Source organism: Dufourea novaeangliae, unplaced genomic scaffold (genome assembly GCF_001272555.1).
Source record: "Dufourea novaeangliae isolate 0120121106 unplaced genomic scaffold, ASM127255v1 scaffold7, whole genome shotgun sequence".
NCBI lineage: Eukaryota > Metazoa > Arthropoda > Insecta > Hymenoptera > Halictidae > Dufourea > Dufourea novaeangliae.
In genome coordinates, this window is record NW_015373896.1 from 3,748,955 (window position 1) to 3,766,933 (window position 17,979).

Consider the following 17,979-nt stretch of genomic DNA (forward strand, 5'->3'; position numbering starts at 1 on the left):
AAAAAAACAAATTTCTACACGCGTCTACGAATCGGTGATTGGAAAGTGATAATATCCCTAATCGATAAGGTATCGGTAGCTTGAAATTATTTTTTACCATTCTTTGTATATACAATATATATATATATATATATATATACATATATATACATATATGTATCTCGATCCTGGACGGACGAAGCGTCGAGAAGCCGTGTTCCGTCTAGTGAAATTGTACTTGTTCCCCAGTTCTTGCGACTAAAAGAGAGAATTTTTAATATCGGCACGCGCGTGCATAATCTTTCGTGGTCGCGTTCGATGGTGATGTCATCGTCATGTTTGAGCGAGATGGGCGCGATCTTGAAGATCCAGAGACAGCCCCGTGAGCGCCCCTAGTCGATGCCGAACTTCGCGTCAATTGTTGTTACCCGTGAGTCCCGTAAATGGGATGACGATGAATGGAATTTAATCGTGAATGGGGAAAGACGGAGTCGAAGAGAACTGTTATGCGTACTGGTAACCTCGAAGGGAACTGTTGATCGTTCGTGTTTTATGTGTAAATTCGTTACTCCTGTGTAATAATCGTTGTTTTGAGTGTCTTTACGCGGGCGTCGAAGTCTCTAGAGTAGCTTAAATTCGGTGGCGCGCGTAGAATGTTTCGGGCGAATCAAAATTTTAATATATACGTATATTTTCAGAGAGCTACTTGTCTTTCGAGTTTACATGTTAATCGAATTGTTTCTAATACGGAGAACATGATTGAGCGATAAAAATCGTGGTTTGAGAATCGAAAGATTGATTTGTGTAACTTCAATGTATGTTCTTTTTCGGCATCGAAGGGAAACATCGAGCGTGTGCGCAGCTTACGGGATACATTTCCGTTCACTCGGTCAGCATAATGGTTCGCGTTCGTGGTTGGCGCGTGTCGTGGGATTTTCTTTTGACCTAGAATTACTTCTGGTGCCTTCTTATATACGATATGTGATATAAAGGGTAAGGAGTCCACGTGGTCGTGAGATGTGTACGAACGATGCAACGCAACAACCGAGCGGCGTTTAAGCGTGTATATATATTATAAAAGAAGAGGAAGGTAGTCGTTAAGCGATGATACAGTTGTACGAAACACACAGAACACACAGACACGATGGTGACGATCGGGTGCGCGAGCGCGCACACGAGAAACACTCATCGAAAAAACCATTCTACATGCTCACGTATACAACGATTATTATTTTTTACGTTTTATTCTAACCCCCAGGGGCTGCCGTGAGCCCCTATGACGCTTGTGATCTTACTTATTTCTGTCAACCGGGCTAAGGACTCTCGAAAACCGTGCGAAGAGCAAACGGGTCTTTCGAGCCTCCATGGCGGTCTTACGAAAAATTTTATGCCTCGGTCGTTTATGAACCTTGTTACATTATCCGTTGCTCCTACCACACCTCCACCCCTTCTCATTTTCCTTTCTCTACGCTTCCTGTCTTCTCCGTCGGTGATCGTCTCGCCGACCATCGCGGTCGATCATAACGACGAATCCGGGAACGGAGAAGACCACAGGAATGAAAAATTCGAAGGGAAGGATCTCCTCCGGTTCTTTGAGCTCGGTAATGAAATATTTGCACGTTGACTCAAAGATCCCGAGATGGAATCCATTTTCTGGGGCGTTCCAGCGAACGGCTCGCGGCGACACCATGGGTGAGATTTACAGAAGTGGTCGATGTTTTATTGAAAATTCGTTGATAGCGAATGATTTGAAATATCTTGGTAACAGTAGTTGGAAAATATTTTCCAATATTTCGTCACTGTCGGAGTTACATTATGTTAATTTAACTCCGAAAGAGTTTGGATAATCGCCGAGCGAGCCGTGACGCGTGGTGCGCGAGGAAAAATTATTGTCTCCGCGCGTGAAAGACTGAGCACAGGGCATAAAATTTTACGACACATTATAGTCAGTTTCTGTTCCTCGTTTGTTTCTCGACGTTCGCAAGATATATCGCGCCGACACGGCGGCGACACTGTAATCCCGCCGCTCGACCTAACCCCGGAAACTAATGCCACATTTTTCGTAATGTGCTTGCAAGCAGCATTACTCGTCGCGTTGATCATCGCGGTGGCTCCGCGGCAGAGGACGCGCGGAAAAAAGAGGGAAAAGAATTGTACATAAAAACGAGTTCTCATTCGATGATGATGATGATGGATGATGATGAAGAAGAAGAAAGAAAAATGAAAAAAATACCATGGTGCTCTGCATAATCTATTTTTTACGAGAAGAAACGTTCCATTAATCGTGTAGGCTATTTACTTTATACATTAAGGTCATTAATATTTAATAGTGCCCCACTCTGTACATACCCTTTACAAGCATACAAGTTTAGTTTTTAACGTGATGCGAGGCGGACCCGTTCGGAACAGAGATATCAATAGAATCCGCGTATACAGACTCGTACGCGTGTTTAACATACACACCTACAACACGTACACACACCACACGCGTAAATGACGACGCTAGGTCGTTGATAGTCTGAGAATATTATCGCATATTTCGAATGTATTACGAAATCATTACGATAACTACCTTTCCCAAACTCGCTTGCAATAAATAACACGTTGGAAATTATTGACCTGCCCCCGTTTATTTCTCATTTTACCAGCCAGATTTCATAGATATTTGTTGCATCTATTGTTACTTTGTATATGAGAGAATGATACATCGCACGGATTCTCGAGAAGAATGAATTGTACAGTATAAGATTTTAATATCGGTGAGTTGATTTCATCGGGAACGCGATGAACTATTTCGCGTTAAAGATATGGTCCACAGAAAAACAGCGCTCGGCATGATTCATCGAAACATTCACTCTACTTCCTCTATCGTTGGACCGTCCGAAGGACTACCGGCTTGATCGCATCCTTTGAACGCTTCTGGATTCACACTTCCATAGAACCTTTTTATAATTGGTTTGCAAACCTAGAAAATTGAAAATTTTGTTACAAGAAGTGAAATAACATTCCAGTACACTGACGGTGACAACGGAATAAAATTACAACCGAAAATTAGTTAAGCAGAGTATTAGTAAATACAATGAAGTAACAGCCCAATGACACCTTTTCCCGAAAATGTAGCAAATGACGCCCTGACGATTGCCCAGGCCTCACCACGAGGAGGTTGCTGCGAGTGGAGGCCCAAGGCAGCTAGATAGAATCACAAGTTCTACATCTACGCACCTTTCACAATAAACCTTATAAATAACTTAAATCTTAACTATGTAATACTATCGGTACTAATTTATGGGACATTTAGTGGCACCCCCACCACGTTGGTGGGGGAAATTGGAACTAATTCCAGAACTTCTGCGATAGTTCGCAAAACGGTGCCAAAGATGGCCGGAGCGGTCGAATGGGAGTGAGCGAGACCGGGAGAGCGTGTCGCGGTATCGGTGCTCTCCGTCGGTGTCGAAGCGTACCGAACGATGCCGAAGATGGTCGGAGCGGGCAAACGGGACGGAGCGAGAGCGGTACAGCGAGCCGCGGTATCGGTGCTCTCCGTCGGTGTTGGAGGAATTTCAGGGGTCTATGGGGGGAGGTGTGCGAGCGAGAGAGTACGGTAGAGCGTGCCGAGTAGCGGTGCTCTCCGTCGATCCAACGCGCTAGTGAGTTGCGTCACCCAGTTTATTGACTTAGCCGTGTACGCCGTGTACCAAGGTCGTACCATCCCGTGCAGGTCTGTGCTTGTTTCCTCACTTTCTCGTGAACCGTCGCGGAGGGTGGTCGCGCGTCTCATACTCGTCTTTTCTCTTGTTACTAACCCATTGTTTGTTGCAGGCATTCGACAACCATCAATTTATTTACTGTGCATATTATTAATTTATTTACTGTGCATATTGTTGTGTCCCCTCTCTTGTTACTAATCCCTTGTATGTTACAGATGTTCGAGAACCATTGGCTTCGATATTTATCCTCTTATGTACTGTGATTCATTTACTGTGATTTCTATACTGTGATTTATTTACTGTGCATATTATTAATCTATTTTCTGTGCATATTGTTGTGTCTCCTCTCTTGTTACTGATCCCTTGTATGTTACAGATGTTCGAGATCCATTGGCTTCGATATTTATCTTTTTATGTACTGTGATCCATGTACTGTGATTTATTTACTGTGATTTATTTACTGTGCATATTATGTATTCTATGTGTATTGTATAATGAAAAATATTTTTCCAAACAGTTATTCCATCGAAAGAAGACATCGATCAACGTCTACATCTTCAAAGCGTGCGTCTACCACTGCGTTAAGTTACTGTAAGTTAAACTTAAATCATAATTCGATATTCATTGTTATATTCATATTCATCATCACATCGTTTATTATTAATTTTAGTCTATCTATTAATAGACTTAAATTGTGATCAGCCATTGTGCATACCAAGTTATTATTAATTCATTTTGCTCGTTGATTTCTCTACACAGACTTGGGGTATGGGCAGTGGGTCTGTACCTATTATGGTACGGGCAGTGGGCCTGTGCACTAAGACTGTTTGCCGATCCCTCTGGTTTCTATTGAGAAGCCAGATATCGGACGTGTTTAGTCTTTGCCTGGCAGTAGGATTTGGAGTAAAGGCTCGTGCGCGCCTGGGTACAATGTGCCCGCCTACGGAGTAGTCGGGAGTCTGCTCCGTAAAAGGACTCTGTTTTACAGGGGATCTCGCTTGCACTACCATACTTGGTCATGACCTGTGCTCGGGTCTGGTACGTAGGTGACCAGCCCAAAGGGCCTGGAAAGTGAGAGATGGATTCGGGTTTGCGAGGTTGCGCCCGTCTTTCCTATTTTCTTAAACCAGGTTCTGGCAACACTTTCATCGCGATACTTGTTCATACTGTAGTTTAACGTGGTTCATCGTAGAATTAATTTTTGGCTTGGTATATTAGGTGCGTAAACGAAATGATCGATGGAACTTTTTCCATTCCGTCTATCTCTTTCGTTTGAGTATTAGCGACTACATTGCGTTAAATTTGTTATTTCGTATTACTAGCATTAATTCGTATTAATTAGAATATTAAGATAATATTAGTTCTAAGCTGAAGAACGAAGACAACCGACGAGGGAACTTAGTTTTTTATAGGTTTAGGCTCAAGAAAGAAGTCATCCGCCGAGGGATTTTAGTATCGGTAGTATTATATAGTTAAGATTTAAGTAATTTATAAGGTTTATTGTGAAAGGTGGGTAGATGTAGAACTTGTGATTCCATCTACTTGCCTTGGGCCTCCACTCGCAGCAACCTCCTCGTGGTGAGGCCTGGGCAATCGGTATTGTCATCGGTAAAATACTGTAAACTGAAGACAATATCGAGCTAATGGCTGCGAACTTCGAATATATCTCATGAAACTACGTTCTATATTACATCGAAATAGGATTATTTTTGAAATCGATATGAGATTCAAAGTGTAAAAATGTCTAGTACTTTAAATGTTTTAGAAAAGTATTCGAGATAAAGATGTATGGAACTACTGAAAATTACTTTAGATTCTCAAATTCGAATAAAATCGGTCATTAAGATCGCAATTTTATGCGTTTCGATGTGGAATGGCTCGTTAATACCCATTTGCAGGATGCTACAAATATATGCAATATACATATATCATAGAATTATTAATAATAAAATAAAAATAAACCTCTGAAGTGTTGCATACCGACTTCACCGAGCTTGTGCAGGTTCGGGGTCGGATTTGTCGTAATTTGTGTTCGCGTACAAAAAACTAATTACTTTCAATATGCTATTACGAACACGTATATCTATGTATTGTCACAATAAATTTAAACAAACAATATATTTTTTAATTTACAATGACAAATATATACATTATATACGAAAATCTATTATTTTTTATTTTGCATTATTATTTTAAATAACCAAATATTTGGCAAATAAATCATTTAGAAATAATTTATTTCTGAAATAAGATTTTGGAATTTATTTGCATACATCCTTATTTTCAAATATACTTATCTGTTATTTTATTTGGAATAATTCAATTGCTTCTTGTGAATAAGTTGATATTAAGATATCTGACCATTGAATATTATAAAACACATCAGGAGCAATTTTTTGGTACCATGATCTGTTTGTAAAAAGGCCATTACCTATCTATTTTGCAGATAACAAATTTTTGCTTTATTTGCGAATATCTCATTAACTGTTAATGGTGCTGTGGGAGCAATTTCAGATTCGGAAGGAGCAAATTGAGAGCAATTTTTTGAGATATAAATCGTTAAGATACGTTAACATTCAGCGCCAACTATTTTCCGGCATCTCGTTTCCTCTCTGATTACACCACCTGTGATTACACGTATGGTTCATAATCGTATGCTGATAACTGAGAAAACCCTATGAAGCTTGGAACATCAGTAGGTAAATCAGTAATCAGAATCATTTATCTTCTGATGATAAGTAGGAAATCTATCGATAACAGATTCACGAATCTGTTACTCTTATAGAGTTCACCTATAATGGCGCTGCACAACTACTTCCTCAAAGAATAAGTTTTATACGCTCCTTATAACGTTATAATTTAATCGAAGTTTTAGCAACAACTTCAAACTTTCAACACTTACGTGTTGGCATCAAAGTTAACATAAATTAGCAATACTAGAATGTAATTAGAAGGATACGCACGCTTTCGGCTTCCCTCAGTTTAGCTTCAAAGTCCTGCTTGGTAGCGGAAGCATTGCTATCCAACCACTTGATGACGTTGTTACATTTCTCCGAGATGCGTGCCCGGTCGCCCTCCGCGATCTTCTCCCTGATCTTCGGGTCCTCCACCGTGTTCTTCATGTTGAAACAATATGCCTCGAGGTTGTTCTTGGTCGCGATTCTGTCCCTCTGAGTCTCGTCCTCCGTATGGTACATCTCCGCCTCTTGCACCATTCTCTCGATGTCCTCTTTGGTAAGCCGCCCCTTGTCGTTGGTTATCGTTATCTTGTTTTCCTTCTGCGTCGATTTTTCAGCCGCGGATACGTTCAGGATACCATTTGCGTCGATGTCGAAGGTCACCTAAGGCGGAAAATTAGACGAAAAGGAGGACTATGTTACTTTCGTCGTCGTTCTCCTCTTTCCCAACCCCTCGACTGTATGTGTCCCAGACGTCTCCTCTCGTTCGTTCTGTTCGTCTTTCGCGTTTGCTTTCCGTTTCGATGCTTATCCGGACGGGCTGACAATTCCAATAGAACCCCGACCGACTCGTACGCCGATGGCAACAGGCAGAAAAGAAATCTCGAGACACCGGATCGCCTGGAAAGAATCTTGCCAGCCCTGTCCATTCGCAACCCCTTACCCTCCTCACATCCATGGATCTATACAGGGTGTTCACGTTATTAATTCCCGGTGTTCCGGATGTAGATGCGTGCAGGAAATTGAACGTAGAAGAGGATCCATTATCATTTTGTAGTTGGAATAGATATTAAAAACTGAAGGAATCTTGATTTTTTGAACGAAACGTATGTAGCTTTTACATATCATATGGAAACAACAGAGCCGAGTACAGTATGGTAATTGTCAAAGTTATACAAGATCAACATTGAAAAATATTAGAATGATGTTATAACATAAGCATAACTGAACGAGTTATTTTGTAAACTTATCCAATATAAAGCAATAATCAATACAATGTTTTACAATACTTGTAATACTTTACCAGTTCTGCTCGTGTTCAAGATTTAATGTTATCGTATGTTATCCTACTGAACTCTTCTTGACAGGCACGCTGATATGATATAAAAAAAGAGTAAGAAATATAAAAGGGATAAAGTTAAAATTCAGCTTTTAAAGTCTCTTGCAAGTACAAAAGTTTAGTTTATGTTATAGCATTCTTTATAAAAATAATGAAACTTGCTCTTCTACTATTTCCTTCGCAATAATACTTTGAACACCCTCTATATCCCAGCCAAGGATTTCCTACTCCGGTGAAATCACCGAGTACCGACCGCTCGAGGCCTATTCCTCTCCGGAATTGTTTTCTTATCTTTGGCCCCGGTTGCCCGGAACATTTATTAGCGGCTTCAGCCCTTGGCCAACCAGACATACCCCACCCTCTATCTTTTAATTGCTGATCGGTAATCATTGAAGTGGTGGAGTCGTTTCTGGTTTAAGACCGTTTTAGGAAGCAGTAGATTGAGAGTAGAATAGTGGTATCGAGAATTCTGTACCAAACAAATATACAGACTTTATAGGATAAGAATAAAATCGAAAAAATTTTACAGCTTCTGTTGTAATGAACGTAATAGTTCCATTATGATGTGACATCTGTTGTCCCAATAGATTTACGTTAAATTTATCTCTAAATTCCACTAAGATCATTTTAATAAGCTAATCAGAAAAGAAAATATGAATCTTTTTCACGTTTTCCTTTCCCGATTCATTGTTCTAGTGATTATAGGCCCGACTGACAGTCCTGTACCGTATCAGCTATCCGACTATTTATCTAAAACGGCGGGAAATCTTCACCTCGATTTGAGGTATACCGCGTGGTGCCGGCGGGATCCCGGAAAGTTCGAATTTTCCCAAGAGGTTGTTGTCCTTGGTCATCGCCCTCTCGCCCTCGTAAACCTGGATCAGGACGCTCGCCTGACTGTCCGAATAGGTAGTGAAAGTCTGTTTCTGTTTGGTCGGGATCGTGGTGTTGCGTTTGATGAGGGCAGTCATCACGCCGCCGGCAGTCTCGATCCCGAGGGAGAGCGGGGTCACGTCCAGGAGCAGCAGGTCCTGAACCGCCTCGGACTTGTCCCCATGCAATATGGCCGCCTGCACGGCTGCCCCATAAGCCACCGCTTCGTCCGCGTTTATCGATTTGTTAAGATCCTTCCCGTAAAAGAAGTCCTGCAAAAACAAGCAAAGAGCTCGATTATTATTTACACGTCGGCTGACAGATCCTTTCTTCACGTTGGGCAAGCTAAAAATTTATTCAGCTGTCCGTCATTACTTTTTCAAAGAGTAAATTATTAATTTGATATATTACATTTTCAGGAGAAGATCTCAATGTACAGAAATGTTTTTGAACGTTTGAAGAATGTATTTAACACGGCATATTATTTTTTCACCTTCCGGTGTTGGGATCCCAAAAGGGAGCAGCTTTAAGATATAAAATTTAAATTCTCATGGATACTATTTCTCTTAAAATTAAAGGTCACTGAACTTCCTTTCGCCTCACCGAAAACTCGCATTAACTTGATTACTTCGGAGAACCCCGGCAATCGTTACTTCGATCTAATTAAGATTTATCGTTCCGGTAGTATTAGACAGCATACGCTAATTTAATTACGATTATCGTTCCCCATGATAAAAGTCGTGAAACCCTTCGGTCGTAAATACATTGAAACGGTCCGTGCGTCTAATCGTATACCGGTAACACGGTGACTGCGCGTAGGGTTCGAAAAACGCGGGTGTTGACTTTGTCATCGAGCTCATTAATTCTGTAACGTTAGGCCCGGGGGGAGTCCTGATGTTGTCCGTATCCGTCCCCTTTCGTCCAGACTACCGAACCCCACTTAGAACGCTGCCCCCGTTGGGGCTCTCGCGCTTGGAAACGTAATCGAATTTTAATGCGTTTTATTATCGAACCAACTCTCTATATCATCCTGACTTCGTTTCAACGAAGCGACGCAGTGTCGACTGTTAGGTTGACTGTTAACTCCAGCTGATGGAAACGTACCATTCTACCAGACGTTCTTGAAAACCAAATAAATGTAGATATGCACAAGCTAAATCCAGGCTCACTTTGAACCTTATATGTGAGTCCTTTTTCTTTCTAAGTAAGGCAAGCAGAAGAATGAGCCTAACTTGAATTTAAGGAAAATTCCTTAAAACATAATGTATACAGTAAGAGTATTGGTATCTTCCAGTTATATGTCTTTTACTACCGTTATCCTTGTTTAAAATTGTTCGTAGAGGAATTTTCACCCTCAACAACATTGCCTATAAAATACTAGCTTAGTAAGTTCTTAATTAATGAATGCCATTACCAATCATCCAGTATATATTGAACAATATGTGAAAAAAGCCTTTTCTTTTAATAAAATAAGACAAACCTGAAGCAGTCGCTGTATCCTTGGGATCCTCGTGGAGCCGCCCACGAGTACTATGTCTTGGATCTGCGATTTCTCCATCTTGGCATCGCGCAAAGCCTCCTCGACAGGGACCAGGGTGCTCTTGAAGAGATCCTGGTTCAGTTCCTCGAAACGGGCGCGCGTGATCGACGTGTAAAAATCGATCCCGTCGAGGAGAGAGTCGATCTCGAGGCTGGCCTGCGTCGACGACGACAGGGTTCTCTTTGCCCGCTCGCAGGCCGTTCTCAGTCGTCGGACCGCCCGCTTGTTCTTCGTCAGATCCTTCTTGAACTTCCTCGAGAACTCTTCGGAGAAGTGTGTCACCATTCGATTGTCGAAATCCTCGCCTCCCAGGTGGGTGTCGCCGGCTGTTGCTTTCACCTGGGGAGGTTACAGTATCAGGTACACAAGTGTCAATGTTACTGTAAATGCGATTAATTGGTAATTAGTTGGCACTAATGTATAATTATCAATGTAAGTGGCTAATGAGAAAAGTTCCCATGAATCCGTTGGTAATTTTATAATAATAACCGAGGTTCCTTGGCGAAAGCAAAGTGATGGGGATTATGAAATTTAAAGAACCTTCCGTCGTCAGTTGTTTTTCCCTTGATCCAAGTATTTTATAGTATTTCAGAAAAGTGTTTTGTTACTGAATTCCTTACTGTACCAGTCTCTAGTGAAAACTGTTAAGTTCCTTTATTTATTTTTGCAACACGATGAAGATTAGCCTTCGCTAATTAGTTGGATTAACTCTACGAGTCATAAAGTTCCAGAAGCTCCAATTATTTTCTATGACTCTAATTGAAGAAATAAAACGTTCTTTAATTACTGTGAAAAAAGGAAGAAACTTCTACTCCAAAGGTTCGTTTTTATACGAGCCGACGACAGGTGGCTCCATCTCGATGAATTCCAGCGCGATGGGGAAAAAAGGATCGGCATGGAACGCAGATTTACACACAGACTCACCTCGAATATGCCATCGTTGATAGTCAGTACCGATACGTCGAAAGTACCGCCGCCGAGATCGAAGATCAGAACGTTCCTTTCACCGCGTCCCTTTTTGTCGAGGCCGTAAGCAATAGCCGCGGCGGTCGGCTCGTTAATGATCCTCAGGACATTCAAGCCGGAGATAGTACCGGCGTCCTTGGTCGCCTGACGCTGGGAGTCGTTGAAATACGCCGGTACCGTAATAACGGCGTTCGTGATGGTCTTTCCTAAATAAGCTTCCGCAGTTTCCTTCATTTTCGTCAGAACCATCGAGGAGATCTCCTCGGGAAAGAAAGATTTCGTTTCGCCCTGGAAAAGTAATACGCCGAGGATGATGTGACCGAGGAAAGAGCATAAAACTATTACGGTACACCATTAATTGTTCTTTTCTTCTCTTTAACTGGCACAGAGCGAGTACTTGAAGATAAAGAAACAACTTTCTTCGTTTCAATCCTCACACTAATCGTTCAGTTTCTTGGAATTAGTAAAACGAGACAAAATAATCGCTATTAAGAATTGATATTAATGTAAAATGTTATACCCATAGACCATAGATTTTTGAAGGTACTACGGAATTAATTTTTATAGTAAATCTACCAAGGAATTGTGTTGGAATTATTGCATGGGTGTCACAATGATCGATATGCAAAAGTAACACAAAGAATCATCTGCAATTTTACCCTTAGTAATTTCATTTAAAAAAAAAACATATTTATACACACCACACGTCTAAACACAGTGTGATCCCGAGGAACATAACCGTGTGCTCAGAAATAACTCCAACGAAATTCCCCCCGTCAAAATGTCGAACGTTCGACGCGATGGAACATCGATCCGCCGGTTGGTCAACGAACTTACTTTATACTGGACGCGAATTTTCGGCTTTCCTCCGTCATTAACAACCGTGAACGGCCAATGTTTCATGTCAGCCTGGACTGATGGATCATCGTACCGTCTGCCAATCAGCCTCTTCGCATCTGTCGGGACGATTTCATTTAGGGATCCTTGGCTCCCCGGGCGAATTCGAATCGATATCGAATCCTGGCAACGATCGCGTAATTGGCCGCGAACGTTGCGCGGAGGATCGAACAGCGGATCGAGGGGAGGAACGATCGCTCGCTGTTAACGTCGTGAAAACGAGCGAGGACAGTATTCCGGCCCCGTCCGCGGATAACTACAGTGCACCCGTAGCGGTAAGTCGATTTGGCAGCAGGCGAAACCGGAGCGTTCTCGACTTTACAGCGGCTTCCGGTCGCGTTTCTTTCGCGGCCTGGGCAACTACCCGCCGGAAGCCAGACCCGAAGCCCGGAAACCCAGCGCTGATTCTTGTAATCCCGGGCTACGCTGCCAAATCGCCGGACTACGCCGCGATTATCGAGAATTCAATTCTAGAACGTTTCTATTTTCGCGTTGCAGGTATCGTTAACGATTCACGAAACGATTTTGTGATTTCGTGCTTTTAATAGAAAGAGGGAGGAAAAGCAGAACGAGATGCGAGTTACTCATAGACGTATAATAACCAGACTGCGCATTTCGCTGAGAGGTCGTGAAATATTAGAAAATGGTCTGGATCTCCATTCTGAATTGGTCCCTCGAATTCTTTGCTTACCGGGCAACGAAGACTTCTTGACCGGATCGTGCGACGTTAGAAAAGGCTGGTGACTTATACAACAGCTTGTTTCATATTGAAATAATTTCCGCGCCATCGGTTAGAAAACACGTTAGAAAAAGAGAGGCTGGTGACTTATACAACAGCTTGTTTCATATTGAAATAATTTCCGCGCCATCGATTAGAAATATTCATTTATTAGAGAACTCTGTATTTCTTTCTTCTTAATGTAATTAATTACAATTATCCAATTTTTGGAATTGGAACTATGCATTTAAAAAAAAAAGATATAGATATTAATTTACTAAAATCTTACAAGTGTTCATTCATTGGTGCGTTTGCCCTATTTCTAATTTTTCACACGATTTGACTATGAGAAACATTGAAACCGCGTTGTCTATTTAGATATTATACGTGTATGCAGTTATTCTAACAATTTTATCCTGGAGCCAAACACCCAAGTTCTGTACTTATTATCGAAAGAGTATATTGTAATTATTTTTCTGTATTCTTATATCTTATCCTGTCGTAGTCTGCTTCTATTATGTCTGTTAGGGTACGCGCCTACCGAAAATCGTGTTGGTAGGATTCATGGCTACTTGGTTCTTGGCGGCGTCGCCGATTAACCTCTCGGCGTCCGTGAACGCGACGTAGCTGGGAGTTGTACGGTTCCCTTGGTCGTTCGCGATAATCTCGACCTTCCCATTGTGGAAGACTCCGACGCACGAGTAGGTCGTGCCCAAGTCGATGCCAACTGCCGGCGCTGCCATTGTGGGGACCCCCGACGAAATTTCGGAAGCCAAAACGGGGAAACGGGACGGCGATGTGCGCGGTGGTCGTCGTCGCTCGACTGTTTCGAGCGTCGCGTCTCGCCTATTGTCTTCTTCCTTCCAGCGCCGTGCACGATTACGCTGAATTACGCGACGGCGGCGACGACGGCGGAGTTTATAAAAGTCTGCGGAGAAACCGTTCTTCCCTCTTCAATCAAACCGGAGGATCTAATTTTGGGTACGGTTACGGTACCACGAAAACTCTTTCCAACGGATTCACTTTAACCCATTATTGTCCGAATCTCGTACAGTTGCGCCTGCTGGCGAAATGTTTCGAATCGTGTGTCAACTTTTGGTAAAGTCACACTTGACTGTTAATTTAAGAAGACATTTGCCTTCCTCCAGCACATCGTGGAAAATCACACAATACCAGTTGTGGGCTAAAGCAACATGTACAATCTTACAGACTAAGAGTTATTTCCTCTGGAAAAAAAATTCATCTAGACGTGTTACGACACGCAAAGTGTCCTTTGTCGACTGCACCGTCAGGTGGAATTCATTTCCATTAAAAAAAGAAAAAAAAATACAACGCGAAGCAGGAAGCTAGGAAACAGAATCGAAGGTAACGTGGACTGCAACGTGACACAAATTAAGGAAACGCGTCTCCGTCGGAGCGTAAGTTTTATGCGCGACAAAGAAAACACCGTTTCGCGGACAGACGTAATCTCGACTGTTTCCGCGAGGCTTCCTGGTGCCGTTTGCCAACTATGTACACTCGCCAGTGTCGAGAGCTGGGTTTCCGCTCCTCGATCATCGTGCAATTACGGCCGATACCAATCAAGAAGATCGAACGGCGCGCCCGTTCGTGAATTTCGCGCGACGCGTTCGATCGCGACGACGACCGATTCCCATCCACGGGGAAGGAACGCCCGGTCTGTTCGTGACCAGGATTACGAATCGGCACGAGGCGACGATGATAGTCCATTCCCGTCGCGGCGCGCACAAAGGGACACGCTGATACGGCCTAGCCCATTTATGGTCCCATAATAAACTTTCTGTTCCCCCCACGGATGACGTCGGTTTCCCTACGAGAATGATCGATAACCGTGAATTGGAACGCCACGGATGAAGAACTTCGTGGCTCCCCTGTGACCTCTGCTGGCCCCACGAATGATGGAAATATTCGTTCGAAACTGTTGTAACTGCACAAAATGTAATTTTGCGTAGTAAAATTCTATTTTTCTTGTTGTCCTAAACACAGGATAATGAAGGGTTCATCTAAACTGAGGAGAAACGATTAATTTCAACGGGGAGTGGATGATTCTTATTATAAATATTTTGTGGTATAGTATAATTTCCTAGAACAGTAGTGTGTATTGAAAAACTTGGGCGATCGAACCAATTATAGCGCGTTGGAATTAATTTAACGACGTGTCTTCTTATCGGAACCGGAACAGAAACGCTTGTACATACGGAGAAGACCCGCCCCAACGTGGTCCACTGTCGTCGAGGAGGAGCTCTTAACGAGGCGGTGTCCGATAAATTTAGCTCGAAGGGGAGCTACAGAGACAGGATGTGACGCGTTAATTTACTAATCCTTCCTCGAACTCGCAAGAATATACTCATTATGGACGGCGAGCGTTACGATGTTAACTTTGCGAGGAAAACAATCTGTCGATGATTTGGATACCTTCTACGAGACAGGTTGGTCTGGCTAATGGAAGTTTGCGCCCTGATCTACTGATCTTACAGGCTACTCTATCAAAATTATTATATTCTTTCTTTCCTGTGTGCATTACGTTCTGTAGTGATTAAAAATATTCAGCGATACAATCAAGTTATCAAACATTTATTTTTTTAAGAATGGTTAATTCGAAAATTCAAATAATTCGAATAAGCTTTTACAACGACAACGTCCGTACTAACCGAGAAACTATGCTTCAATTTTCATTCGATACTCGACCACCCAAAAAGCTTCGAACCGACGACGGAACAATTCGAAAGTTCCCGATTAATCACCACTTTCACAAGGGGTCTTGCGGCGACAGCCAAAAAGTTTTGCGGCACATTCGCCGCCCTCGGAGTGTGTCGAGCTACAGGAACGTAAAATTTAGAGGCACACGTTCATGCTCAGGGTATATTTCTGGAATGGTATCGGTATCCATACCAGATCCAGGAATCCAATTAGTCAACTTTTTCTCTCAAGATTCCGACGAAAGGGCGTAGGTACCCAGCATAGTCCAACAGCCATAAAACGTCGGAAAACAGCGCGTAGGAACGACTGTGCGTGCGTGATAGTACAAGGTTCCCCCTTAAAAATAAGAACAGGCTAGAAATGGGGGAGGGGGACAGAAACGGATTCGAGGAAAAATGTACAAGGAACGACAAAGGGGTGCTAGCTCCAGAAGGGGAAGTGACGCGAATATCGAGATTGGATCGGGGAGGGCGGGCAGGCGGGAAGGGGAAGGGGGGGCGTTAAGCAAACCTCATAAATATGTCGTCAGGCCGGTAAACAAGGGCACGCGAACTCGGTACAAGCCGTACGCTCGTTCGCGTGCCATATACAACACAGGACCGAAGGGGTGGTGGGGTGTATAGAAACCGTTCGATCGCCGCGGTCGTGGTCGTGGTCGCGACCGGGATTTAAAGCCGGAAAATTTATCGTCTCGCCATGGAGGCGGACAGAAGCGACGAAAGGGAGGAAGCCACGGGTAGAAACGGTTGGTGGATTTGCGCGAATGGATGCGGCGAACCGGGGGGCGGAGAACCAAGGAACAGACGAAACATCCGTACGGAGGGTGGAAGACACCGAGAAGCGAAAAGCGTTGGCAGACGACCGAAAACCAGTCGTCTCGGATCTTCTACTTCCCATTCCGATCTGGCCACGATTCAACGACCGTTCCGTCGACCCTATATGCTAGTCTGCATACGCAACTTACCCCGCAGAAACCGCGGGTTTTTCCCCTGCTCCAAAGGAGAAGGGTTGAACTGCCGATCACCTGGAAGAATATTGAATTTAGCGGGGGATATTTTGTATGTTATGTACCGACAGTAATATAACTTACTACGAACTCCGAAGCAAAAACACTCCCAACATTCATTGCTATATGCAGCGGAATGTTCCACGAATAAACTTTGAAAACGTGTTATTCGGTATCTGGTGTGTCGTACATCGATATTATATCCATTTTCAATCGAATTTCCCGTTCGACACCGCTGAGCTATGCCGAACAAAAATTTTAGCAAGTCTAAGAAGTCAGAACGAAAGGAATCCCGAAACTATCCCCCCATTTCTGGAGCGTACACGGGCGAAACTTACGACATCCTCGACAATCTACATCGAAAGTGACTTCATTTCGCTCTCTTCCTCTCTCGTGTCTGCTTCTACTTGGTTGTTCCCGACCGCGGTGACTTCGATAACTTCGAGGAGTCTACGCTGAGCAATATTTATGGGGCCGAACGAAGGTACGCGACACGGACTCGAGTAGTAGTAGAATCTAAAGCGACGTTAGAGCGCGTGCGAGGCGATACCGGCTCCACGAGAAGGCCCCCGTAATCGGCCGCGACTCCTGTCGTATTTCTCGTCGGATAATAGACGTCATAAATAACGCAGACCAGATATTGAATGGGAGAAAAAGGCGAGAAACCGGTTACAATATTTTCGCGGCTCGTATCGTCGTCGGTCGGGGCTCTCGTCGCGGACTCGCGAACGGAACGACCGTACCGGTGTTCCAGTCAGGTGAAGGGTTGGGGGGATGACAGAGGTGTAACAGCGCGCTGCTGCAACATTTCGAATATAAGTTAGCCGGATATTGTCCGGCGCGAGGCGGAACGGTAAAGGGTTTAGCAGCTCTCTAGCAACGACCAATATGGTGGTTACACGAGGATGAAACGATATAAATCCCGAAACGCTTACAGTTATTGCGGATCCAACGTAATATCCACTCGAACGCTGGTCCAGCCTGGCCCCGGCCGGTTTACGTGGTAATTTGCCGATGACAGCGTCGCGATAAAATGAAATCGGTCCACGCCGGCTTTTATAACGACTTCGACGCGCTAAACTTCGCCGGAAGTTGGCGCGGAACTGGCCGGAGAAGATCGAGGGCTCCGAGGCGAACCGAGAAGACTTTTCTGATTTCCTACTTCTGTTTCCGATGATGTTACTTAATCCTCCGTTATTATTGATAATAAATTTTGATACGTTATTCCTTCTTCTGGTTATTATCTGTTCTATTTTTACTGATATAAATTCCTGTAAATACCAATTTTGTGACTCAGTGCAACCCTCTGAGTATACTTTCAGACATTTCACAAATATACCAATCCTCGATTCGTATTAACGTTTTACTGACCGATAGCCTATTACTAGACTTTTAAATTTCATATAGCTTATAGATAAGATATCTATTAATTTATCCTTAGATCAGGGTTAAAGAAGAAATTGTTATGTTAATCTATTATCCTATAATTTGCTACTGTAATTAAAATATTCAATAATAGTTCCTTAGCTGCTGTTTGATCTACTGAAATCCCCCTCGC

At 43.1% G+C, this 17,979-nt stretch overlaps 1 protein-coding gene across 2 annotated transcripts; it reads right to left on the minus strand.

The window, feature by feature from the left end:
* Positions 1 to 2,830: 2,830 nt before the first annotated feature.
* LOC107192929 (heat shock 70 kDa protein cognate 4-like) lies at positions 2,831 to 17,747 on the minus strand. Of its 2 annotated transcripts, XM_015582289.1 has the most exons (8): positions 17,738 to 17,747; positions 13,239 to 13,433; positions 11,920 to 12,038; positions 11,041 to 11,370; positions 10,057 to 10,455; positions 8,477 to 8,848; positions 6,650 to 7,027; positions 2,831 to 2,944 (listed from the first exon to the last, which is right to left on the minus strand). In XM_015582289.1, the coding sequence occupies exons 1-8, from the start codon at positions 17,745 to 17,747 to the stop codon at positions 2,831 to 2,833; spliced, it is 1,917 nt and encodes a 638-aa protein (XP_015437775.1). The 2 variants fall into 2 exon arrangements, with proteins under 2 accessions (XP_015437775.1, XP_015437783.1); XM_015582297.1 differs by lacking the exon at positions 17,738 to 17,747 and having other exon boundaries at positions 13,239 to 13,440.
* Positions 17,748 to 17,979: the final 232 nt, after the last annotated feature.